Here is a 27,163-nt window from a genome sequence, read left to right on the forward strand (position 1 = left end):
ACCTAGTTCGGAAGCTCTGTGGTATTCCTGCTTCAGTCAGGTTGGCTCTTCCTAGACAATGTCAGCAGAACAAGGGAAATGAAAGCGGGTGTATGCATAGTGACAGCAGAAAAATGACTCTAAGGAACTACAGATTTTCACATGGAGCAGAGGTGCGGGGTGGGGGACTATGGCTCTCCCCCACTCCCTGCTGTTTGCGTCTTAGAAAGTAACCTTAGGACTTCAGTGGTTCATTTTGTTTGTTTGTATGCAATTCTTTTGCTTGAAGTCTGATTACCAACTAAAAAAAGGAAAAGTTCGTAGCAACTTGTGGGAATAAAATTGTTCTCTACTTGGCTGCTAAATAAATAACTTTGTACTATATGGACTCCAAACCATTTGCAGAGTTGACTTCTAATTGATGAAGTTGTTTTTCGCCCCAAATCTACTTATGTTGTAGGTTAATAGAAAAAACACCTTCTCTCCTTTGATTTTTTTTTTTTGATTCAAAAATCCTAGTTGCTTTTGTGTTGTTTTCAGGCACTTCCCCCTTCAGGCCAGGGTGCTTCAGGAGCTGGGTTTAAACACTCGGTTTCATAAACTGCCAGCCTCCTCGGCCGCCCCAGTGCCTCTGATTCCGTAAATCAGATCATAGGCAGCATGCTGTCATATAATAAGGTGTCTGATCCTTATTACCAGTTTGTTGATGCACAGACTCCTTCAAATTGACCATCGCAACACATGGTTTCCCTGGAACTAGCTGTGATAATTAGCGTGGTTCTAATGAGACAGAATGTCACTGATCTTGTGCTGAACTGTCGAGTATCGACACTCCGGATGGGAACTGTCAGAGCCTGCCATCTGTGACAGCGCTTGGCATCTTCCAGTGGCAAGGTAGAGTGTGCTCGGTAGAGTATTTTCAAACAAATGGCCCTTTTCTTGACGAGGTTCTGCGATCTGTTCGGATGCAGGAGAGTGGCCGACCCAACGTTGTCCTACATGAAGCCCGTTTTGACATCCACAGAGGATCATTGAATATGTTCAGCCTCACGTAAGGGAGGAAGCTTTTGTTTAGCTGGTGACTTTTAAGTGGCCGTTCTTTCCCTGTTGCATGTGCTTGCTGGTGTGTGATGTGTGGCAGCCTCTCCCAGTTGCCCCATAGTGTCAGCACAGAGTAAAACAGTCACTTTAGATACTTTGCCTGATTTTAAAATTGCCTTGTTTAGAAGAGATTTGTTGGGGAGCCGAGGAAGGCTTTTGGTGATGAAGTGGTCTGAGTTAGCAGAGGGAGAGGGGACACAGGGAGATCAGAGTGTGGGTAAGAACGCACAGGAAGAATTAGGAAGGACAGGACGTCGGGCGGGTCTGCAGACTCCAGAGAGAAGGAGGGAGGTTTTACTGGAGTAAAAGTCCAGCACTGCTTATCATTCCAGAATATGCTTTGTTGCTCTTTATTTCCTCCTCTCTGGCAGACCACACAGGGCTTGTTCTGAAGAACATTTTCACTAATCTGATCAGGCAGCCAAATACGCCGGGAAAACTGCTTTAATGATCCCACTAATTACCTCAAGTCAATATGAACTGTATTATTAGACTGAGGGAAAATATTCCATTAGGTCTCCCCCTCGGGAGTTTCTCCGCTTTGTGATGTCACCGAAGCCTTCACCCTCTCGCTTGTAATTAATTTTATTTACACACGCAGGCACGCACAAGGTCACACCTGCAGAACCATCGCTGGCCAGGGAGCGTGTGGCACTCGGGCTTAATCAGATCTGTCATAATTACCATTCTGCATGTTTCTGACACACGCTGTGAAATATTTCAATTTAACTGCCGCTACCAGCACAACCAGATGTAGTGCGAGTGTGGCTGCATTGGAAATATTATTCTGCAGGATAAACTCTCTCCTCCTCCTCCTCCTCCCTCCCCCCCTCCAGCTAATGTGGCACAGAAGCTGATGTATCCTGTAAATCTCGAATGCAGCGCTAGATTGATAACAGGCGATTAGACAGTTTAACCACAAACAGCTTGTTCATTTTTCACAAATGAAAACCACATGTGGTGGAACTAAAATTTCAGCCCCTTTTTTGTAGGGGTTGGGGTATGTGTATGTGTGGAAGGCGTCCTTAAATAACAATACAATGCATCCAAAAGAAGTTAAGTGTTTAGAAAAATGGAGACATCACCTAGTTTCCCTCCAGATTTATCAAAACCTTACCATATTCCATTTTTATGCTTTTACCAAAACTTAAATGGGAAAAGGAATGTGGTCTCTGGTAGACTTTCTGTTGTATTCTGATGTTTTGTTTTGTTTTTAACTCTTTCTTTTCTTTTGCTCTGTGAGTGTGTAATATTCCTTTGACCTTATGCCTTTTCTACAAAAAGAGTTAACGTTTCTTTAATGAGAATTTTGAAAGAGTTTCTAAGATTGAACACATAGTTTTCTAAAGATAGTTTTCATTATTGTTCTTTTTTTTTGGTAGTTAATAAATTTCTCAAGTTTTTGTGGTCAGATACCAGACAATCCCCAAGCAAAATGGTCTCAGCCAGAAATTTCATTTTATAGATACTTGTTGGCTTACAGTTATTTTCAAAGAGAGTTGAAGAACAGTGGTTTCTGCATTAGAGCACCAGAGAGCCCCAGAGGGTGTCAAAAGGCCAGAATTTCCACCCATAAGTATATAGAAGCTTCATAGACGGCCAGAGCAGGTGTGTGGAAGGAACATCCAGAGAGTAGAAAGAGACCCAGGGAGGCATGGAAACACCCATCGCTCCGTTTATAATGCTCATATGGCTCGATGCCAGCATATGCCAAAAAACACACTCTCTTTTTATCTTTCTGCTGTATTATTCGGTTGTGAACTTCTCGGTTGTTTTCTCAGGCTCCATGGTGGTTCTGTCTGGCTGGTCTGGCTTCCCCTTGTAGATGTGTCTTTCCTGAGCTCTCAATATCTGCTGTTTCCCCTCTTACTTGCAAGTTTCTTAGATTACTGGAGCTAGTTTCCTTTCTAACCTGGCTGTTGTACATTTTCTGTTTGCTCTGAAATTTAACATTTTCTGCCTTTCCACATGTTCTTTTGGCCTGGGTGTTACCCTAAAAGGAATATAAGTTGTTCATTAAGGACTTGCCTGTTAGTTAAACCCTTTCTCTTGCAGCCGTGAAGATGTCCATTCACAGAGTTGGTTTAGGTCCTTCCTCACTTTCTGTACCTTTCATCTATCTTTGTAGATTCATTTGTCTTCCTTGGTTTTCTTTTTTTCAGTAGGCTGTGCCTTTGTAGTCAGTTCTCAAAAGTGTTGTTCCTTATTTTGGAATATTGGACTCAAGTCTCCATCTTTCCTGCCGCCCATCAGTTATAACAACATCCTCCTGAGTCTAGATGCTACCCAGATTCCTTCTTGCCACAGGAGTGGAAGCCCTCGTCCAGTCAGTGAACAAGCCCATCCCTGCTGCAGTCCACTGTGATTTGAGGTTCCAAGTAAGGGCTAGGTACCATGTCAGAGTTAGGGAGAATTAGAATCAGAGCTTGCCTGATGCTGTCCTGAATAACCCAGAAGGATTTCACACAACTGGTTCAAGTTACCTCGATGCACGTTTCACAGTCTCTGGCAGGGGTCACCATTAAATGGATTCTTAAAGTGGGGAAAAGATTGTACTGCACTGAGATTTTCTTCCCTGGTTTCTCCTGCTTGCAGACTTCCCTGTGAGTTGGACTTTCTTTGTGCCTAGGACAATTGGTGATAGAAAAGGGACGAGGAGAGCAGAGTCACCTGACAGATGCTGTTAGGGATTGACAATGTTAAGCATTCTGACTGGGAGGGAGGAAGACCTTTCTCATTCTGTTTTGTTAGGTTGCCAGATCCCACTGTTCAGAGAAAATATATTACTTGTCTTTAGGGTCTTGCTGGGTTCTGTTTGGTGTGTGGAGAGTTTCTCCCCACCCCACCCACCCCTCTCTCTCTCTCTCTTTCTCTCTCTCTCTCTCTCTCTGTGTGTGTGTGTGTGTGTGTGTTAACAGGTCGCACATGAAGATTGGTAGCCATAACAATCTGTGCTTCAATCTCTGACTCTGTGCCCCACCCCCAGCCATTCTCCCATGCTCTGCTCTAGGCTGACAGACCCACATGTGTGCCACCAGAAAGATGGGTTCCCCTCAGCGCTCTTCCTACCTTCTCCTGTTTTCGGTTGTTCTTGTTTCTTCTCCTTACTGAAGTCATTAGTGTAACTCACACTTGCATTCTGTGCTGTAGGTACTGGAGGGCCCTGAACCTCACGGAGAAGGCTCTGTAGCTATTGGCACACTCCCTAGTAATCAGGGAAACACCTGCACATGAACTTCATCTTTCAGGAAAAAGCCTCGAGACTTGAAGAACTAAGTCCAGTTTCCCTAGAAATTATTTCTCTGTGTGCTTTCCTGAGAATTGTTCCGCACCTGAGGCTCTTCACTCTTCTCCAGGAATTTAAATAGGTTGAGTTACATTATACCTGATGTCCAGCGTGGAACCCAGTTGTGTGTATCTATGACAACACAGGTGTACAGTCTGAATGAGGATGCTGTTTTGATGGGCAATGTTGCCCATGGGGTTAAGCTTGAGAATAAATTACAAGAGGTAAGGCCTTGAGTACTGGAAAGGTTTTGTTTTGGGGACATGCCGTTTTTGGATCTGAGGTCAGGGAGAATAATTTATGGGTAGCATGTGATGTTGGATTCCCGTATCTGGATGCCTATGTTGTGCAGATTCAGGTGAGCCCAGGATGGATAACATCCTCACTGGAGACTTGTTAGGGGTGAGGTGAAGCCTGGGCTTGGCTTCGTGGACGTTGGGACAGTGACTGCCAGAGCTTTGCGGCTTGACCGTTGGCAGTAGCTTCCTTGAGATTGTCAATTTAGGTTTGCAGCCAATATCTGAAAATCCACCTTAACTGCCTCTATTCTTTTGGACATTTTTCTGGAAAGACAGGCACATTAAAAAGTAGAAGTCAGTGCAGTGTGAGAAACCCCAGGTTTGTGAAAACATTACAGGTTTGGGAGAGGTTAGGAAAGGAGAAAGCACAAAAAGGTAAGACAGCTCCCGAGAGAGGAGAGTTTTCACACATATCTGCAGGCGTGTGGCTTGGAACTCGGAACATGCGAAGGAGCCACCCCGAGTGGCTCCTTTGAATGTCTTAAATTTCACTCCCAGCACCGACGTGAGTGCTTCTTGTCTTGGGTGCTATGTGGCTCCTGAACTGGAAGTTTGGTGCTCCAAATGAAATGCAGATTAGGTGAAAATAAATTACTTTCAATAAGGTCAGGGAACTAAAGGCTGTATGTAAAATATAGATTCACAAACAAATGCTCTCAGGAAATCCAGCTTAGTCTATGCCAAGCTGTTACTGCCTAAATTGCCTTCTTCCTTCCTGGCTAGCAATTAATTTTTGTTTCTGGATTGGGGGAAGGGTAATAACCTAATGCAGAATAATTTTATTTTAGTAATTTTGATTAAAGAAACTAAGTAACTTGGACCCTGGATAATCATAAAGACTAAAGCTTTACTTATCAAGCTGAATTTTCAGAGTTTGTGTTTTTGTTGCTGGGTAGATTTTACATTGATCACTGTCATGATACAAGGTTAAGAGATGGTTGTGGGCTCAGTTATTTCCTACCCTCTGCTCCAGTTTTCCTGTTTATTTGGTTCTTTCCCCTTTCTATTGGACTGGTCTTCTGCCTTGTACTGTCTTCTGAAAGGCAAATATTAGATGTCCATTTGCTCCTTTAGATCTTACTGAGCAGATCAAGTGCCCCATTTGATAGGCAGCTTCCTGTCAGTGATAGAGTGCCCATCTTCCCCACCTACGTCTGCCTTTGTCCACAGAATTCAGAGGATGCCCTCTCAGCCTCACTCACCTTTAGAGTTACCCATATTAAGGGATGAAGCTAGCCAGATTAGCTAGCTGGTACTCCATTTGTCATTTACAAACTCATCTTTATGTTTGTGGCACAAACAGGAAACCAGTGTGCTATATATACATTAGTGTAGTTGTCCATTGGCATTGCTTAAGACAGAAATATCTTAGGAGTGATCTTCAATATAACTGAATTGCATAAATCTGATAAAAATTCTCTTTCCCATTGGGTTGACCTAAGGTTCTGATGTTGTGGGAACCATTTTATCACCTTCCCCCACCCCCAACACACACACACACACACACACACACACACACACACACACACACACACACACACGTATTCGAAGGTATACCTCTGAATGGCTTCTGGTGGGAACTGAGACACCATAGGCTAAAACCATCCTACTAAGAGTGACTGTTTAACTCTGTCCTGTCTCTAAGAATCATGTTCCTTTGGAGTCACAGAAGGAAATTATTTCATAAATGCACAGAGGAAAAGGTTTTTGTTTGTTGGATCCTATCTAAAAAAATGAATTGTATGAGTGTATGTGTGTGTGTGTGTGTGTGTGTGTGTGTGTGTAGATGCACATTTAAGGTTGGGGGCACATCCTGTTTAAGGATTCTTATCCTGTGTTCTGCTCTTCCCAAAGAGGCAATGGCATTGGTTGGGAAGAAATAGTTTATTTTGTGTGATTCTGATTGGAAGTTGGTGTTCCATTCAGTCATCCATACCAGCAACAAATCCTGGCAACATTTGTAAAAAATTTGCCATCATCAACAAAACAAAACAAAACAAAAACCAAATCAAACCAAAAGAATCTATAGCTTATCATGTCATGACATAACTCTTGAAATATTGTTTTTCTTGCTCATCACTAGGAATCTGATGCTTTAAATTGGAGTCTGGTGTGTTAATTTAAACACACACACACACACACACACACACACCTTTTACTACATCAGAGATTTTCAACAGATTGTTTTAGTCTGGTCCATTCCCACCCCTGTCTAAATTATCCATAAACCAATTATGTATATCAGTGTAATTGGTTTTCTTTTCAATCTTATGTATTTATTTCAAACATATAAAAATCTTCCTCTGAAGGGGAATCCATGGGCTCTACCCAGGCTGCCCGAAGAGTCAGTGGTACCAAAGAGATGAGATCAATGATAAATTGTGTAGAGAGAATAATTACGTATTTAACATATTAGCCTAGGAATTTTTGAATTTACCTGGGAAACATTTTTTTCCAATTTGTTTATTGCTTTCTGTGAGCTTATTTTCAAAGACCTGTCACTCCAAAGCATAGCAAGAGGGGGCCTGCAATAACTGTAGTGACATATAAAACAAAACCCCAAATGTACCAACAAACTTGTCTCTTGCATAAATACCCACAGTGAGTGCTGTACTTCCTGAGAGAATACCTTTGCTGCAGGTAAAAGATTATTGACCAGTCCAGCTACACTTGTAATAACAATGTGAACCTGAGGCCTGGATGGTTCTTTACATCATTGAATGAGATGTGTTGGGAAAAAACAAGTCCCCGCAGTGTGTGTGCTCACGAGCTCCCTTCCTCTGCAGAGTGGCTGTCTGGGGGGTGACATAGAGTGGCCCCGGGAGCATACTCCTCACTCCTTATATTCCTAACCAATTTGGAACACTGAGGGATGCTCAGAAGACAGGGCTCCTGCCAGCCTCTCTCTCAGGTCTTTCAGCTTTGGCTATTGTCAGTTATGCTGTGCTCACGTAAGGAATAACAGGGGTGGCCCTCACGGAGCAACCCTCCTGGTGTGGCCATTGCCACCCTGACCCCCATGGTATCTAGACATAGCCATGCTTTCTGTCTTTAATGGCTACTTGTGAATCACAAGATTTGATTCAAACTAGACGAACTTTTGCTAAACAGGTTTGCATAATGGAGGAGATTGTGTGGCACACTCGCCAGAAACGTCATAAGCAGGATGGGGCTCATAATTGACCCTGACGGTTGTCCCTCTTGGGATCTGACTCCCGTGACTCATAAATTCCAGATTGCCTTCTCTTAGCTTAAAACTTCTTTGTTCTTTCCCCTAGAACATCATAGAGGGAAGATTTAAATTTTTAATTCCCCAATTCTAACCATGCATAATGGGAAGTATAGCTCATTTCTGGAGCTGTCTGCAGCACTGAAAAGTTTTCCATAAAGCAGTTGAAAATCTGGTGCAGAAATATTTGTTTAAAATAATCTAGTGGTAAGTTATCTGTGTAACGCAACAAGCTACCCTGTCAGGTAAATCACTCAAAAGATTGCTTATTTTATGAATTTTCATTTTTATAATTTTTTCCTCTTACACATGGTATATGTCCACATTAGCTTCATGCTTTTCTTAAGGTTTTTCAGAGTTTTCAGTAGGAAAGAAGCACAGTGAAATCTTAATAATGATTAGTAAACATCACAGTGAAAACATCTACTTTGTAAGTACATATGTGTGGTTGAGTTGAGGTTTGGGCAAGTTAGGTTTCCTAAGTTTTTTTTTTCTTTTTTTAAGATTTATTTATTTTATTTATATGAGTACACGGTAGCTATCTTCAGACACACCAGAAGAAGGTATCAAATTCCATTATAGATGGTTGTGAGCCACATGTGGTTTCTGGGATTTGAACTCAAGACCTCTGGAAGAGCAGTCAGTGCTCTTAACTGCTGAGTCATCTCTCCAGCCCAAGTTTCCTTTTTCTTGTATTACATACATCTATCTGCCTTAGGATCCTTTGGGGTCGTCTGCCTCCTTGAGTGTAGGAAGCCAAATTCAGTTCAAATTTTACTTCTGAGTAAAGCATCATCCTTGTAACTTGATACTGCTGGACTTTGCAGCCACGTGTGAGACCCCAGGAGTAACAGAGATGTGCATTGTCTTTGCTTTGCCCAGGCCGACCATTTATAAGTCACTTCACAGCCTACTGGCACTTCAGGGAAGGTTTCACGCTTACTGGAGTGTGAGCCTTAGGATGGTTCCAGGTCCCTTGGGAGGAGCACAGAGAATAGTTTGCTACTCAGAGGGCTAAATGCTGCTCAGTAGGGCTGGGGGTAGTCTGGAATGAGGAAGCCGGCAGGGATTAAGACAGAGTGCAGTACTGGAGGAGCAGAGCAGTAAGTGTGGAGGAAATGCAGGAGACCTTCCAAGGGCCAGAACTGACAGGAACTCAGTTGGTTATGGAGGAGACAGACAAGAAAAATTAGATTTTTAATTAAAGCCATTTGCTCTGCATATTTTTATTACGTCGTCACTACAGAAAAATCAGAAAATCCAAGCATAAGGAAGAACATAAAAATATCCATAATCTCAATCACCTAGAGATATTCTGATTTAATATCCTGATTTAGGCTCTTTATCTACACAGGCATGTACTTGTGTGCATATGTGTATATAGATGTATTTGTGTGTGTTGTCTGCTTTTGCATATTGTGGCAGCCATCAGTTTTCCAGCAGTGAATTTAGGTTACTTCTAACCTTTGCTGTCACGAATGATGTGGATGTAGACACTATTGCAAATCTTTTTTTTTTTTTTTTTTTTTTTTTTTTTGGTGTGTGTGTGTGTGTGTAGCTTTCATTATCCTTTCTTTGGAACAAACATCAAGAGGTGATGGTACTGGCACAGCAAAGGCGTTTATTTGTCTTTTCAGGATCGTTGCTGGACAGTTCGTCCATCTGCACTTTCACCTTTGAGAAAACAGTGTCTGTTGTATACTTCCGCATCCCAGTCCCTGGGTGGAGTTGGTGGGAGAGCTGTAAACTGAGCTCTGTTGTTTGTGGGAGGAATATGGTAACCCAGCTATGCTCTTTGGCCACCTTAATGTGTTCCAGTCTCTATAGGATGATGCACATGTGGTAGTGTCAGCAACATATGACACTAGTAGTTGGGATGTTTCTCAGTACTGAGCCCCTTCCCTACACGTTCTGTGTCCATTCTTGGTATATTGAATTTGGAAACAAAATTAGACTTCCTTTTGCAAAAGGAGATATTTGAGGTCTCAGGAAGTTAAGAAATCGGCCCAAGTTTTCTCACCAGCTTCTCAGTAGACCTCAAGCATAGTGTGTCAAAGGTAAGAGGTTACAGAGACTAAGCCATTTTCTCAGGCCCCATTGCTTTTTCCTCTCTCCTTTTGTTCTGCTTGGTGCCTGCCCCTTGCTGACCTTGGTCATGTCTTTCCAGATGGACTGTGTGTTGTTTAAGTGCTTTTCTTTAACTTTGCAATATTCTGTGGTCTCAGATCAGGCATCGGACAGAATATACTGTCTTGTTTGTACCAGCCACTGGCAGAGTAACACCATTATTATCTGTAGTTTGTAGAGGAGGGGTCTTCACGGGAACTGAGAGAGGTGATTTGCTTAGGTTCATTTTCATGCTTTCCTGTCCACTGTGTGCTCTCATTGGTTCACGGAGGTACTAGATAGTGACTTGAGGTGGGGAAAAGCCATTCTTTTAGAGTAAAAGAAATAGAATACAGACATGAGGCTTTGTGGGCAGTAGAGGATAGTCCAGCTGAGTGTGAGCAATGTGACCAGGCATAGGACTGATGCAAGCCTCTGTAGGCAGTGAGCTTTGCTCTTGTGTTGAGAGTCTCTAGAGGTCACATTGAACCATAGGACTGCATGGACAGGCAAAAGGTAGATGGAGGTTTTCTATGCAGCCTCATACCCAGAAGCCTCTCGGAGGTGGTCTAGGAGATTCAAGAAAGAGCTAAATCAACCCGGTCTGTTTAACTGTCTGCAAGTTTTCAGAGCTCATTGACATGTCCAGCCTGTAACTCATAAGCTCTACATGACCAAGGATAGCTGCGTGGAGCCCAGCATACATATCATAAACTCATTTAAAACCCCAGGGATCTTTGCTTTGGGGGTTTTCAGGTGTGAAGTTTGTGAATAACACCTGCAAGTCCAAGTTGATTGACTCAAGAATAGCACTAATGGCTTTTTGTAGGACTTCATTAGTTCTAGGTGATGCTACTGGTTCCTTGTTGATAAAAGCTGTCATCACCACTGGTCTGATTCTCCCCTAAGTCAAGAAAGGAAAAATTTTTCACTGGAAGTAATTGAAAGAATTTGGTGCCTCCAAGAATAAGTTCAAGGAGGAGATGCTCAATTTGAAGAAGCCAGTGGTAGGCAGTTCTTAGTGATGGAAGGAGAGACTAAAATTAATGAGAATTTATAGCATGAACCTCAAGGGTGCATTTTTTATATATCCTTTATAAAGAATAAGAATGGAAATTTAAGAGTTGAAGGTCAGGTGTCAGAATAGTAAAGAGAGGCTAAATCATTCTGTTAAAATGTACATAGTATGAAAAATGTTGTTGGTTGGTGTGTGTTCAGGGGCAGGTAAGCTTGTTCTCCCTAGTGCATATTCACAGGTCAGGCTTATAAGCAAGATTTTTTTCTTGTCTTAATTTGGAGTAAAAATCAAAGTTTTATGGTAGGCATATTCTAAATCTAATGTTTTAAAAATAAATCCAAGCCTTGTTTTGAAATCTTGTATTTCTGTCAAGTGAGATTGTCCTCTAGGTCACTGGTCCTCAACCTTCCTAATTCTGTGACCCTTTAATACAGTTCCTCATGTTGTGGTGACCCCCAGCCATGACATTATTTCGTTACTATTTCATGACTATAATTTTGCTACTGTTATAAATCTCAATGTAAATATATCTTTTCCAGTGGTCTTAAGCAGTGCCTGTGAAAAGGTTGTTTTACCCTTAAAGGCATCACAGCCCCCGGGTTGAGAACTGCTGCTTGAGATATTTTAGTGGATTGTTTAGAATTCTATTTTTTGTCTTAGTTCTTCCTTTTTTACCCTCTCAAGTTCTCTCTTCCGAAAATACCTTTAATTTAGGAGATTTTCTTGTTGAGCTGCCTTTTAGCAAGAGCCATTTATGTTTCTTGCCAAGTTGGTTTTTGATACTATTGTTATGACCTGAACAGTGTTTGTGTAGCCAAAGTACAACCACCATGTTCATGCCTTGGGTAAGGAAGAGGCTGGAATAAAGTCAGATGAAAGCAAATGATACTTTTAAAAGTTATTACTAACTGATGACATTGTAAGCAAAGATGGTTCGCAGTGACTGAGAACCCTTCCAACCTCACTGAATTCCAGAGGGTCTTCCAGGCATATGTGAAAGCTACTTTTCTGCTAATAATAAATCTCCCAATGCTTTGCTAGAACTGCTTAACCTCCTAACAACAAAGGGGCAAAGTGAGAAACTTCTAGACAGTCATTTTATGGCCTATTATTACCCCAATATAGAAACCCATAGATTTTTGGCTAAGATATTATGTCCCTTAAATAAACTGGAGCGTCTGGAAGGAGCTTGGGAGTCTAAAAACCAATAATCTCAAGAGTTTAAAATAGCAATAGTTTAAAATATTTTCATTATTACTTTTCCTTTTTAACAAATGTATCAGATGCCACACCTTTGAAAATGAATATTAGGGGCGCACATGAATATTTAAGCTGTATTTCTTAATAAAACCCAGCTTAGGAGAAGATGAATGTAACTTGCCCCTTTGGATGTAGAAAAGCTTTTACTGGGACATTTCTGTTCCAATCTGTTTTCCATGTTTTCTTTAACAAATCAACGTTAACTTAGCAGGGAAGTTAGTTGCCCAGTGTCTGCTCAGACTCCCTGTGCTACAGCTGGAGCTGTTAAATGGAACAGAGAGATGGGTTTGCTTCTCACCATAGCTGTGAAGAGAACATGGTTCTTTGTTAATGCTAATGGCTGGAATAATTGGCTTGATCAGAGAGATTTCCCTTCTAAAGAACTTCATGGTATTTAAGGTTAATATGTTAGGTAAAGAACACTACCTTAAGACAAGTGTTTTTATTACAGGACATGATGACATCCTCTTTATTAAATTATATGATGATTTGAGTTGGGAAAGAAGGAAAAGCACGCTGCCTCAACTTTAATGCCTTTAATCAAATAATGACCTTCTGCAAACTAGCTAATTTTAAGCGTTTGGAAAGATCAATACCACTTTGCCACCAAAATATGGCCTAGATGATGAAATCTGATGTATTTAAAGTATCATTTCACCCTTTTAACCTAGTAAATAATTGAAAATGCTTTCAGTGTTGCTCTGCCATGGATTTTACTTCTCAGTGTTTAGTGTTGGGAGTATTTGGGGTGGTGGGATAAGAGGCATCAGGCTTCACACTTAGATCTTGAATATCTGTGAAGTCAGAACCTGCCCCCAAAAAATATATTTAAGGACTACATTGGGGTACAAAGTATATACATCTTAAAAGGTGTTAAAGTGGGCCTTTCTATCACAGCAGTCACGTGACACCTTTTGTTACATCTTAAGCCTTTATGCTAAAGGTGACAGATTTGGTAGTTCTGACAATTAGAACCCATTTCCCCATCTTATAGGAGAACACTGATGTAAAATTACCCTTGAGTGCCGGCAGCTTTGTAAATAAAAAAAATTGCCCTCTATTAGCATGTTTGTGGGCAGATTAAAAACTGTCTTCATTTGCATAAGTAACACTTACAGATTCTTTTAAAAGTAGGAAATTATTTCCTGAATGATAAATTGCGAGCTTTCTAGTTAGTTGTTGTTGAAAATGTACTCATTCAAAATGCCTGGTGTAGTTTAGTCTACAATAGTGAATTTTTTTGTTAGAAGTACTGTTTAATGGATTATGTTCTCCGTTCTTGTTCCCACCACTTGCAAAACTGTAATTCATGCTTTGCACTAAAATGTTTGTATCAAATACTTTCCTATTTAGATTGATTTCTTTTAATATCATATATTACACGATATGCCCCAGAGATTGGAGGAAAATACTCTTGCAAATAACACTTAAATGATGAAAGGATGGGGACAGATACAGACTTTAAAATGTTTTGCCTTTTAGAACTCAAATTACCATTCTATGTTTTTAATGTAGTTTTCCTTCTTAGGTGCAGCAGGAAAGTATGCCATTTTTCTTTCTCTTTATAGCTCTTAGTTTTAAAATGTATATGTACGTAATGGTATTATATACATATGCATATTGCATTAAGTGCCCCCCCCCCACAGTACCTAAGTCTAATTTCCCCTTGAAAACTAGATGTGTTAAGAACTCGCAGCTTTGTCCCAGACCTTGCAAGCCTCTCTGTGTCTGAGAGGATTTGTAAGTATTAAAAAATTCATTTCTCAGGGGGCATTAGTTTCCTGCCTCAGAAGCACTGGCTACACTGTGTTGTAGTGAATTGACTCGAACTCGCCGCTCTAAGAAAGAATGGTATGGAAATCAGATATTGAGTTTGGTTGGAAATTAGCAGCTGAGAGATGGAGGTGCCAGGGTTTTGATTTAAATGTGGCACAACAAGATTCTGTCAGCAAAGCACATCATTAGAATATTGAGTTTGGAACTGCTAATTTTTCCTTTAAAATGAGCATACAGTCGAGTGTTTCATGGACCATAATAAATGCCATTGTGTTGTCGCTGCACTTGTTTGGATTGCTGTCACACAGGCTTGGCAGTCGCTCTGCTTTTCTCTTTCCCATTTCTCCCCCAGTCTTACATCCTTAAACATCCCAAACCCAACCCAGTCAAAAGGATGCTGCTTCCCCCTCTGTCTTCCATTAGCATCCTCTGCACTGCTTTCTTGCTTACCATAGCAAGGCGTTTGCAGATGGCTGTCGGTTACTGTAAAGTACGTAACAGTATCTCCTTTGTGGCAGATGGATTTAAGACTTTTAGTTCTCAATAAATGTAGCTTTACAATACATAACTTTACAGGATTTGTGTTGTATATAACAGGTTGAACGTATTATCTCAGAATTCATCTGCATGGCATTTTCAGCTTACACGGGGTCCATGCCAGGTTTTGTTGTTGTTGTTGTTGTTGTTGTTGGGTTTTTGCTTTTTTTTTTTTTTTTCTTTTTAAGTAATAGGGAAGTGCTGTGATTGATAGCAACAGCTCAAGGCGTGATTTTGAATAGAAACAAAGAGTTTGGAACAGAAGGTGTCAAATTAAACTTTGTCAGTTTGAAAAGTAGTAACATCCTGAAAGTTGCACTAATTTATTTACATGTGGCTACTGTTTGTATTTTGCCCTCATTAGATGCAGTGTGATGCTGCCTGGCAATTTACCACATTTAAAGTTTAGGTTGTTCCTTGTGCCATTTTAGTTTCCCGAGAATGGATCGGTCTCGTTATTTGGAGGCCTGTTAGGCCACCGTCTTTTTTTTACCATTCACAGAGTTTGATCTAATTTAATTTTGAAAGCAGTTCCAGATCCATTTGCCTCTGGTTTGTACATGGCTCAGCAAATCCCAGAGACCTTTCCTAAAAGGATAATGTTCACATTGTACAACAAAGCACTGTGCCCTGTTCTTCCTCTCCCCCCGCCCCCAAGCAGTGTGGTACTTCTGGGGAAGTCTTGGTTTTATTTGTCAGGTGTTAGCAGTGTTCAGGCCTCTGGGTCGCCTTTTAAAATGCATTCATTCTAACATTTGGGGACTTGCCTAAGACAAGGAACTGGGAATTAGAAAGCATTTATATCCTCTTTAGTTGCTTTCTTCAAATCATAGGTTACTGTCATGACTTATGGTGTGAAGAGGTATAGAATTTGGGGCTGTCACAAGGTATTTAGTATAAAAACAGGTTGATCGTTTTTGGGGTACACTAGTGTCTTTCTATTGTGACAAATGGGGAAAAGGGATCAGAAATGCGTGTTTCCCTTTAGTGAAGAGTTCACACAAGCACAGCCCATTTTCTTTTCTCTTCTTCCTTTCCTTTTTTGAACACCCATGTAGAGTTTTAACAGTTCCCAGATGCACTGTCAAATATTTTTGTATGAAGCGTCTGATTTCAGTCTCTTCAGCTCATCCTGCCTCTAAAAGGCCAGCGGAAGCACGCTTCAGCGCAGACTCACTGCACTGTTTTTAGATAAGGAATTAGAAGTATTATTTAAGGGCAGAGGTTAATAGCAACGTACTGGAAGTGTTATGTTAGTCATGGGCGATTAATAAAAATCAGGATCTGTCTGGGAAGCGCCAAAGACACAGCAGTGACAACACAGACGAGGTGTTTGCTGAATGAGGCAGCGTTCTGGCTCCGAAATATTTGTTAAACCCGCACAAGTGTGATTATTTAAGAATTAGCTGTCATTATTAGCTGTTTTAAAAGAACTAATGATTTTTCTTTTCCAAAGAACATCTGTGATCCACATGTTTTTCACTTACATCCAAGCACCAAGTGATCTCTGCCTTTCCTTAAAGAAGTTTCTGAAGGATATGAGACCATCGCTGTTCATTACGTTATCCAAGAAGGTTTTCTCACATGAATCGTTCTTAATTTAACTCTTGGAAATTTTAGCTACGGGCATTTATTTCAAATAAATAAATAAATAAGAAAATGATAGCAGCTCAGTATTTAGCACAGGGCTCTACCACCGAGATCCGAGAGCATTTTCTTCCATGTTCTTCCTCAGCCTTCTCCCTTCTCTGTACCAAGGTCATAGTGGAAGGGTGCAGACAAGGTGGTTAGGAAAGTGATCTTAATCAGTTAACGTTGGAGCCTCCAGGGGAATATACATCTAAAACCTATCCAACAACAACATTTAGAGACATGTTGTAAGAAAATTGTGTGGATCTAGGAAAACAGATGATATTTTTTATGAGTTACTCCAGATAGCAAGTGTTTACCCAGAAGAACTAAATAATATCACCAGGAGACCATGTGTGCAGGTGGGTCTCGAATACTTTGAATTCTCAAGTTAAGCTTTGTAGTTTATAGTCTATTCACACAAGTAGAGGCAAACTCTGTCAGCTCCCAGAAGTCTGGAAGTGGGCAGAGTCGCTGTAATCAGGTGAGAAGCAGGCTTCAGGACTCTCACAACAGTGATTTCGTTTTCTTCCTTTTTAGTGGCTGTTCTTTCAGGTTAACTCTTTAGTATATTGTCCCTACTCATTTTGAATTGTGTGTTCAGTGGCATCAAATAAGAGCATTATATGAACATCTGTGTGTGTGTGTGTGTGTGTATGTGTATATACATACAGGTATGTGAACATTCATATATATATATGTATATATATACACACACATACATATACATATATATTATATGCAAATGAACATTCCTGTGTATATACACAGATGTTAGCCTTCATTTATGTACACACGAATGCACGTGAACATTTATTTGTTTGTGTGTGTATGTGTGTGTTTGCTTAAATTAAAAACAACTGTTTAAAGTGTCAAAACTTTCTTAGAGGCACTTGGCTAGCTTGTCTAAGGCCCTGGGTTTTATACTGAGCCCTACAAACAAAACAAGAGTAAACTTTGAACAACTCACCCAAAATCATGAATATTCTGGCAGGCAGGAAGGAAACTAATGTGTCGGTCCCTATCGGACAAGCCTGGGAGAAGAAGGCCGTATTTCTTTTCACCAGTATCACAAATAGACGTTTCTTTTGAGTGGCACATTCAATTTGAAAAGAGAAAAAAAGCCATATAATTCTCTGGCTTCATCTCCCTATAATGTAAAAAGCAGAACCCTCCCTGGATAGATCTAAAGTTTGCGTGATAGAGGTTCAGTGTCTGGACTATTCTATCCAACTAGCTTTCTGGAAATTTCCAAGAAAGCCCTTCATTGTAGACCAGTTTTCCAAAAGCAGAGCCCCAAATGGGCCATGATGCCTGTCCCTTCGAGGAGTGGGGAACAGGGAAGGTGAAAGGACGTAGGCGGTCTCTGTGGAGGTCGGTGGGGAAGGAGCAGACAAACAGGGAAGAGCATCTCCAAAGAGTGCTCAGAAGGGGCTAGCCTGCTGTCTACTTGGGACAGGGCAATAATGCTAATCATAGGTCACCCCTGGGGCAATGGTCCTGTGGGCGGAGCTACCTCCCGATCTGTCAAGGTGAGCAGGCAGTGCAGTAGCTTTCGAGGGTGGCCGCTCTGGTGACGGGCTCCAGTTGTGCAGGCTCCCACACTTTCCCACCTCATTGTGTGGCCCAGTAGGGCAGACAGAATGAAGGTTTGAGGTGGTGGCAAGTGTCCTTTGTTGAAACTTTTAGGGCCATACAGAGTGGCATTGTGGCCTTGGTTGAGTTTGTCCTTCACATTGTTTGTTTTGTTTTGGTTTTTGTTTTGGTCCTTCACGATTTTCCCCTGAAAACTTACTGAATGAAGTTCTTCCCTGAAAAGTCATATATACATGAGCTACAGCTGACGTAAAAGCGGGATTCTGAGGTTCCCTTTAAGAAAGTTTCTTGTTGAAGAATTCTTCTAAATGCCCATAATAAAACCGTAAAGCCAAACATGTTCATGCCAAAGCGTGCTGGCGCTGGTGCTCACTGGCTCTCCCCTTCCCTCCCCTCCCCCCCTCAGCTTCCTTCCTCATACAGAAAATGTAAGCTTAGGAAAGCCCTTGAGGACAGTTTGTTTCTAACACTGACAAGAAAGGAAGCTGGGTGGTCCTCGGCTCCCTTTCGTCTGTCCCTGCAGTCCATGGTGACTGACCTCTTGTTCTCATGGAGCCCTTACTTTCCTCCAGTGTTTGTGTCACACACTCAGGCCCACAGCTTGTCGAGGCAGAAGCCTGATTGATGTCTGACTGTCTTTGTGATTCTACACCCTATGTTCTGAGTCAGGGTCTCTTACTGAACCTGGAACTCCCCATTTTGACTAGACTGGCTGTGGGCAAGCCTCACTGTCTGTCTTCTTACCCCGTCACTGGGGCATGTACCAGGTCACAGGCCTTTATGTGGGTTCTGGGGCACATCTTCATAGTGGCACAGTAAGCAGTTACCCACCAAGCCATCTTCCCGGTGCATGTGTCTGCCTGCTAACGATGTAAATCTGAATATTCTGAACATCTGTCAGAAACAGAGTCTGCGTCCTCTATTGCTACAACTATCCTCTCTTAACGGGTTAAAAAAAAAAGAAAAAAAAAAAACCTAAAGCAGATTGGAGTGTGCTGCGTGGATGGCAGAGTTACCTGCTGGAGCATCTCCATTTCAGCATCCATGTCATTTCCAGCCCTAGCAATGATTGTTACCCTTTCTTCCGAAGGGATGGTTGTGTGAGCTATTGCGCTGGAAAGAAGACCCTTCTCCAGAAAACAGGACCCTGTGGGAGAACCTGTCGATGATCCGAAGATTCCTCAGTCTGCCGCAGCCCGAGCGCGACGCCATCTATGAGCAGGAAAGCAATGCTGTGCATCACCATGGCGACAGACCTCCCCACATCATCCACGTTCCAGCAGAACAGATTCAGGTTCGTTTACCTTGGCCAATTCAGTGTAGCACTAACTAAACAAAGCCTTCAACTTAGCAGGGAGATTAGTGGGTCTCCTCTTCCCACAGGCTACATACAGGCGCTCTACAGGGGACAGCCATCACACTGCCGTAGGGTGTACATTTCTGGCTGTTGTGTAGTAGCCTCCTCTCCTTAACATGGCAGAACACTGGCTTTTGAATATGAATGCTTAGAACACAATCTTTTGGTGTGTGTGTGTGTGTTTTTAAAATCCAAATTTAAAACACCACCTACTCCCTAATTAATACCATCCTGCCCTGAGGGAAAAGCACCACATATTTTATGCCTGGGAGTCTGTCCAGAGTAAGGGGGAGGGAAACCCACCCAGTGTCATGCTCTGTCCCTAAGCTCTCAGCCGGCCTCTCACCTCACATAGCCTCCCCCAATCCCAGGGCAGGACAGGGAGAGTCATGTTTGTTTGTCTTTCCTTAGAGTTCCTCTCCCAGCACCCTTGGGAAAGGAGAGTCTAGAGGCGTTTTCTTACCAAGCCTGCCGACCCCTGCACCATGGTCCCATGCTGCCCCTCAGGTGAGCGGGCACTAGTATCCTGTGCCAGGAGAAAGGGAGAAAGGAGGGTGTTGTGAAGGTCGGTTCCCTCTGTCAGAGATTTTAGGTGTACGGTGGACAGTGATAGACTGGCCTTGCCTCTGGCCAAAGCCCACAGTGCCAGCCATTCAGCCCATGAAGACCTGTACTGTACACAATGCGTCATCTGTTGAGAGGCCACTGCCCATGAGAAACTGCACTAAAAGGCTGAGGATCGGATCATGTACTGGGGCTTCTGTGACTAGTTGAATTGAAGCTGGGCACCTTGTTTCTGCTAAATCTGAAGGTGGTTTTTAACTTTCTCCTTTAAAGGAGATGCCATTGCCACCGGGGTCCCAGAAACCTGCCTAACATCGTTGTTGAGTCTCTTGCATTCCTTCTTGGTATTGCTATATAGATATCTGTAGCTAAAATAATAGAGTTATCCATCCACCAGGAAAAAAATCCTTGAGTATTTATTAAAGATAAAACAAATTGAAAAAGAGAATCCCTTAGGATATTAAACACCAAAATAATCGTGAAAGCTTGAAACCCACTGTTTCAGCTAAAACAAAGACAAGAAAGATATATGTTAAGTAATAAAAATAGTACTTGTTTGAAAATGTAAATTGTTTTTAATAAAATTGCTTCTTAGGGGGATAAGAGAAAGTGCTTAAGCATAGGGTGAACGCTCTAATACATCGAAGCTTTGCACACCCGGGCTGGATTGGCTTGGCTGCTAAGAATTATGGGTGTCGAGTGCACAGTAGACACACGCCACACGTTTGTTGCGTATAATTGTGTATAGGAATTACAGCACATATGCAGATACTAATTATGAAAAAGTGTCTGTATACATTAAATTTAAAGCCTAATCACATCGTAGTTTACTATAGACAAAACAATTCGCCAGCTGGTGTAGAATGGAATGAACCTTTATTTGAAGGGGATAAGAGAAAAAAATTAGCGTTAGCCCAGTGCAAACACTAGGAAAGTGTGTGTACGTGTGTGTGTGTGTGTGTGTGTGTGTGTGCATGCATGTGGGGGGGTAGGGAAGGAAGGAGGGAGGGAGAAAGAGAGAGAGAGGGAGGGAATTGGAACTGTCTGATTGGACATCCTTGCACCTCCAAGAGGTGTTCAGAATGAAGGAAGCGCCTGTTGTGCTCCCCTCATGGGACAGCCACAGAATGCTGCAGGAGCCAGGCTGCCCCGATTCCCCTGTGGAGAATGTGGTAGCGTAGTGCCTTCCCCATAGCTGGATAGCTCAACCGTCGGGCCATGTCCCTAGAATCCTTGCTAAGAAGGATTCTTCTTTTAAGGCTGTTAATAAATGACATCATGATGTACTTTGCTGACCGCCTTTGGTACACATCCTTTGCCAGAGCATGTGTGGCTCACCTGTTCTCCAGTTGTTTTGCTCCTCCACAGATCGGGTGGGAAAAGGGCACGGTAGCCCTGCAAGCTGCTTGCCTTCTTAGCTGCCCTTCTGAGCTCAAATGTGTATTTGTTTATTTAATAAAGGCTGTGGGCTGTTTAGCTGGTCTGCTCTTTCTCAGTTTGTCTGCCTCCCCCGCCCGTCTCCAGTACCCCTATCCCCAGACGGCGCACAGGCTTGGCAAGCACCCACTCTCACTCCTGCGGGCTCCCAGCAGCTCTGACTGTCTGCTTGTTTCTTTCCAGCAGCAGCAACAGCAGCAGCAGCAACAGCAGCCACCGCCACCACCTCCACAGCCACAGCCACAGCCTCAGGCAGGCCCCAGGCTGCCCCCACGGCAGCCCACAGTGGCCTCATCTGCAGAGTCCGATGAGGAAAACCGGCAGAAGACCAGGCCACGAACCAAAATTTCCGTGGAAGCCCTGGGGATCCTTCAGAGTTTCATCCAAGATGTGGGCCTGTACCCGGATGAAGAGGCCATCCAGACTCTGTCAGCGCAGCTGGACCTCCCGAAGTACACCATCATCAAGTTCTTTCAGAACCAGCGGTACTATCTGAAGCACCACGGCAAGCTGAAAGACAACTCCGGCTTAGAGGTGGATGTCGCCGAGTACAAGGATGAGGAGTTGCTTAAGGATTTGGAAGAGAGTGTCCAGGATAAAAGCACCAACACCCTTTTTTCAGTGAAACTAGAGGGAGAGCTGTCTGTGGAAGGGAGCACAGACATTAACGCCGACTTGAAAGACTGAGGACAGTATTATTTTTCAGCCGCACCACTGGTATTTCCTAACACCATGAGAAGTCCACCTTGTGTTCGCTCAGAAAAACCTTCATTGTTTATTGTTTGGCCAATGAATTTTCAGAAACTTGCACAAACGGGAAGTCGGAAGGACAGGACAACTGCACTCAAGGTTTCTCTGTTTTACAGACTGCTTGGCAGCCCCAGGGGAACATCAAGGATTGTTTGGTAGGATTCGTGTTCAGGGGCTGCACCCAGGTGTTGTACCCTGCCAGCATGATACCAGGAATTGGTTTTCCTTTTGATTTATTCTGAAGCCTCAAATAAGCATTATAACTTCTGTGATTATGATTGCCTTTTCTTTAATGATTTCTGTAACACTCCACACTAGTCTTTGGAAACTGGCCCCTTATTTTAAAGAAAGAGAGAGAGTTTGTTACTCGATTGTATGCTAACAAAGAGCTATAGACTGGAATGCAGTTTAAAGATGACATATGCCAACAAATGCCTTGTATTATATGGCACTGCCGTAATTAAAATTTGTTTTTTATTTTGGAAATAAAAGTTCACTGTAATTTTTTTTCATCTTAATTGTTACATGTTTTTTTTTTTTTTTTTTTTTTTTTTAAGGAAAAGAAAATGTGAAACACAGTTTAGTCCTTGTTATTTATTTGTGGTCCTGTAGCATCATGTCAGAATTCAGTTTCTGGAGATTTCTGTTACCTGTAATGTTGCTTCTCTTGTTACCATACTGAGTTCCTTTCTATTTATAACTGTATTTTGATGGGCAGTAAAACAAAGTGTCTTAAAAGTTTTAAATAGAGAAAATGTGCTTTACACAGTTGCCTATAAAGTCGATGTTATCCAAGCAATTCACTCTAGAAGCTTCGGTCTCGTTGTTGTATGCAATTTTTACTATCATGCAAATAAGCTTAGGTAAATAAAACTAATAGATCACCTTAGAAAATTATGCAATTAATGTGAAAATAATTGATGTTTGCAATGTGTCTTCCTTTGGTTTACAATCAATTTTAAAGCGACATCTGTATAAAGTTTCCGTGTAAAGGTGTATTTCTTCTTTATGAGTTTATGGAAACACCAGCTATTTTGTTACAGCTGCTGTTGTAAGTGTGCCACAGTCTTCTTTATGCAGAGATGTGCTGAGTAGGAGTGGTTATTGACTGTACCTACACGATTAAAATTGTTTGTATGGTATGACATGGCAGGGTTTGTCTGCTTATGTGAAGTAACCAAGGTCAGGGACAGCCGTGTCATGTAGGTGCATGCGCATACTATCTTGGGGACAGCTCTGGGTTCTGAAAAGAGCAACTGACCACTGCCTGAGGTACTAAACTACATATGCTGTTTTCAATAGTTGTGGAATCCCACAGTGCAGATGGAAATCTGCTTTTGCTCTTTACACCAGACAATCAAGGACTCCAGCAGAAGTAATACTGTAGCAGTTAAGTGCTTGGAATGGCCATATCTGCTTTCTCCACACAATCCTCCAATTAGGGCGATACTTCTCTTCAGGCAAGGGTGCATTTTTAAATGCCATCAGTAGCAGCAGGATCAAGGGAACAAGTGGGCCTTCTGGGTGAGAATCCTCAGAAAACAGAAGAGGGAAGGGGTTGTTTCATTTTGATTTGTTTTAACAGTCATAAGCAGGGAAGGAGAATTACCCTGGCCTGGTTTGACTGCCTTTGTCAGAACTGAGACCTACTTGAAGAAAGTTCAAGGAAGACCCCTGGATTCCAAGTCTTGTAAACAGCTGCATCTTAGCCCAGCCGGGGCTGTGGCTCCAGGGAGGCTTTTGTATATCATATTTCTGTTTGTCTTTTGTATCCCTTGGTTAGGATTCCCTGAGTGTTGATGGGGATATTTAGGTTCACGGAGCCAGGGCTGCAGCTGCCCTCTTCCTGAGGAGCATTTCCTCAGGCCTGGGGAGCCCATCCCTGGGCACTGCAGGCCTTCCTTTGTGTCTCAAGTCTACTCCTCGGAAACTCCACTATGGCTTTACTTTGAAGCACAGCTATGCACCTCAGAAGGCTGCTGTTTGGCTGCAAACTAATTTCTGATTCTTTTTATTAAATGAAAAAACGGTGCAAACTTTCTTGTTTGCTAGAGTTTAGGAAAGTAATTACTTGAGCCAAAAGCATTTGAGTTACGATAATGCAAGCTAATTTTAAATGTTAAAAAAAAAACAACAACAACAAAACCAAGTAACATGCAGCTAAGTACAGGTATCTGTGGCCTCCTTTTCCCAGGCTTAAGGCTGCACAGAAACTCGAGGAGAGTTGATTCCTTTTTCACTAAAACAGCCCAAGATTTAAGATATCAGGTAGATGTAAAATTTGGTAGTTTTTCGGAAGGAGAAATCGGGTTATAAGATTTTTCCCATTCCTAACAGTCTGAATTATTTTGAATTGATGTGCCCTAAGAAACGAGTGTGTTGAAAGCAATGCCCTTGTGCCAGCAACATTCTCAGATGTTTTACATTTCAGATCAGCATGGTTTTGTTACTTTAGGATAAAGCACATCTTAGCAAGCCACAGTGGCCAAAATGGAGTGGTCAAGATTGTACAATACAGCGTACAAGACCTCCTTGTGATCCATATTGTCCCCCCCCCCCTGTCATCATTGTCACCCCTGCCTCTCCTGTTGCCTATGGCTATTGGTAAAATTCCTTTAGCAAGCTTCATTGTGTCCCAGCGTTCCAGAAGTGTTTGAACACTGGGCATGACATAGTGCTTCGTGCTGTTAGAACCTTAGCAGAGTCAGGAATTTCCGGGTAATAGTCAACCGTGTGCATCTGAGTCTGTCATTGATTCCTACACTCAGCACTTTGCCACTAATTTGTATTACACTCTGTGGCCATATAATATCTGCACATTATGCAAAAACTGTTGTTGATAGTATCTTCTTGCCACACAATATGCAGAGTTGACACATAACCTTTGAAAACGAAGACAACTAGTGTGTGTGCCCTACCTGTGTGGCACTTAGTAACAAAGTCTGTACATATGTATAAAATGCGTATTGACTGGCATTTAGTACTAAGAAATTCTGAGCTTAAGCGTCTGCCCCTAGTAGTGTCTATAGTTAACAATTCTTACCGCACATACATAGCTTGAATAGAAATAATTGAAATGGTTCAGGAGTGATGGAAAATGAGTGACCCACACATGCAAGTATTAAATTCTTCCCTAGCCACAGTTGTTCACATTTGGCTGATAACAAGGTCCTTGACTGTCACAATATTTTCAATAAATGAGATATTATGAACTGCCTGGTGATATTTTCAGCAAGAGCAATTAAAATGTGTATGGCCTGTGCTGTAGCAATGGAGATGGGACTATCTGTGCTAAAGCCAGCCAGAAATGTGATGGCCACATGGGATCCCAGAAGCTTCATAGCAAGGGGCAATCAAACACGTACACAGGAAGTCTCAAGGGGCCTCCTCTTGGATTCAGTGTTCCCTCTGAAGCAATCCTTTAACTGTAAATAGTGGATACTTGCATGTCTTTGGACAAAAGCTGAGCTACAATCTATTAAAACGCACAATTTTTGATAAAATATAAAGTGCCCTCTAACAAAATGTGGTGGAAGGTGTATGTTAAGAATACTATACCTGTTTAACAAGACCATATGTTAAATAAAAATAGTTTGGAATTAATGTTTAAAATATGAGCAACATTGTTAAGCCTTTCTTATATTCTACATAGATGTATATTTATACACACATTTAATTTTATGAAAAGAACACTAGTAAAGTTAGATTGCGGCTATTTTCTTTGAGCCAAAGATGGGTATGAAGTCATCTTTTCCTATGGGCTATTTCCAGCTGCTAACACAACTACTGTAACCAAAGTACTTGACTTGGGCTTGGCTTTAGTCATGGCTGCTGAGCGAGGCAGTGGATCTGTGTACAAGGTTAAGAGCCAAGACAAGCAGTCTGTTTTGCACCCAGTTAAATGCTGAACATCATTTCATTACTGAGAGCTCAGTCAGAAACACATTCCAATAAGGCTTATTCTAGCGACAGTCTTTATATTTCATGCCACAACAACTTCCAATAAAGAAATGATGGTTATCACTGTCTGACTTGTGAAAGGTCTGACAGTGCCTGTTAGGTCAGAATGTTAAAGTACACGTGTGTGTGTGTGTGTGTGTGTGTGTGTGTGAACATACTGCCTCTGCAGCAAGACAATGCAAAGGAACATTTTGTCCAAGGCACAGACCTGCTGAACAGCATCTTCATTGTGGAGACAAGTTTCACCCCCCAGTCATTCGCAGTTTTAATTTTATACAAAGGCAGCCACTGACTGAGGCCTCTGTGAGCATTGTCCGAAGAGTGCTTCATTTTCTCAGGCATCCGCTGCCTTATTTACAGCTTTCTTCACCAGGAGGCACTTCCGGAAGACCCAACATTCGAAAGGGCACATGAACACGAAAGCTCAAATATATTAACTGATTTGCTCCGCTACAAAGAGGACACATGAACCTCAAATCCAGTCCCCCAGCTTCTCACTAAGTTTCTCCAATACAGTGAGAATTCAGTTTTTTTCATATGCACAAAGCAACACATAGTTTGTTAACAGAAGAAGTTGAACACTGATTTAAACCGAGTGTGTGAGATGTTTCACCCTGGAATACAACCCCAAATTCTGCTGTCTTCCTGTGAATGACAGATATACACACCAATTTTCTTTTCATAAGAAATGATTAGGAAAACTGTAAAAACAAAAAAATATATATATGGGAAAAAACTGTAGTCATCCTCCGATTCAATAATTTTAACATTTTTTTTAATTTATACTTTATGAAACTCACTGAAATTAAGACAAAGCATCTACAAAAAGAATTCGGCTGTTTGGTAGGTTTTATCTAATATAATACTGCAACATTATGTTACATTTTTGTCAAATAATGAATCTTCTAATTTCTAAAAAAAATTAAATATTGTTTTTTGTTCCTCAGAGCTTTCTGAGAATTTTCTAAAAGCCAAGTTTTAAGAGAACCCCATAAATATTTGTAAGAGGGAAAGCAGAGGCAGCCCAGCCTCCCTCTATTTATAAACAGTCCGTGCTTTCAAATCGTTTCGGAAAACTAAAGTACATAATTTTCAGTTCTGCATAATAAAATATGTAATTAAGCAACATTCCATGGTGGATTAAAGAATTAAAAGCTTCAGGTGCAGAAAAGAATTTGTTGGCATTTTCGCTTTCAAGGTGGTATTTTGAGGTGTTGCTTTTTGCTTTCCTTTGACATCTTATACACAAATAAATAGACAGAAGCAGGTGAGAGACAGA

The 27,163-nt window shown here is 41.8% G+C and overlaps 1 protein-coding gene across 4 annotated transcripts in view; it reads left to right on the forward strand.

Annotated features, from left to right (window-relative positions):
• Positions 1–22,436, forward strand: part of SATB1 (SATB homeobox 1) — a 70,481-nt gene extending 48,045 nt beyond the window's left edge. The window contains exons 10-12 of one of the 4 annotated variants that reach the window (XM_080916912.1): positions 18,907–19,110; positions 19,585–19,680; positions 21,358–22,436. In XM_080916912.1, the coding sequence (XP_080773038.1) occupies positions 18,907–19,110; positions 19,585–19,680; positions 21,358–21,861 (804 nt within the window). In that variant the 3' untranslated portion in view covers positions 21,862–22,436. The remainder of the gene's footprint in view (positions 1–18,906; positions 19,111–19,584; positions 19,681–21,357) is intronic. The other 3 variants (XM_080916913.1, XM_080916914.1, XM_080916915.1) reach the window with 3 other exon arrangements.
• Positions 22,437–27,163: the final 4,727 nt, after the last annotated feature.

Source organism: Micromys minutus, assembly GCF_963924665.1.
Source record: "Micromys minutus genome assembly, chromosome: 5".
NCBI lineage: Eukaryota > Metazoa > Chordata > Mammalia > Rodentia > Muridae > Micromys > Micromys minutus.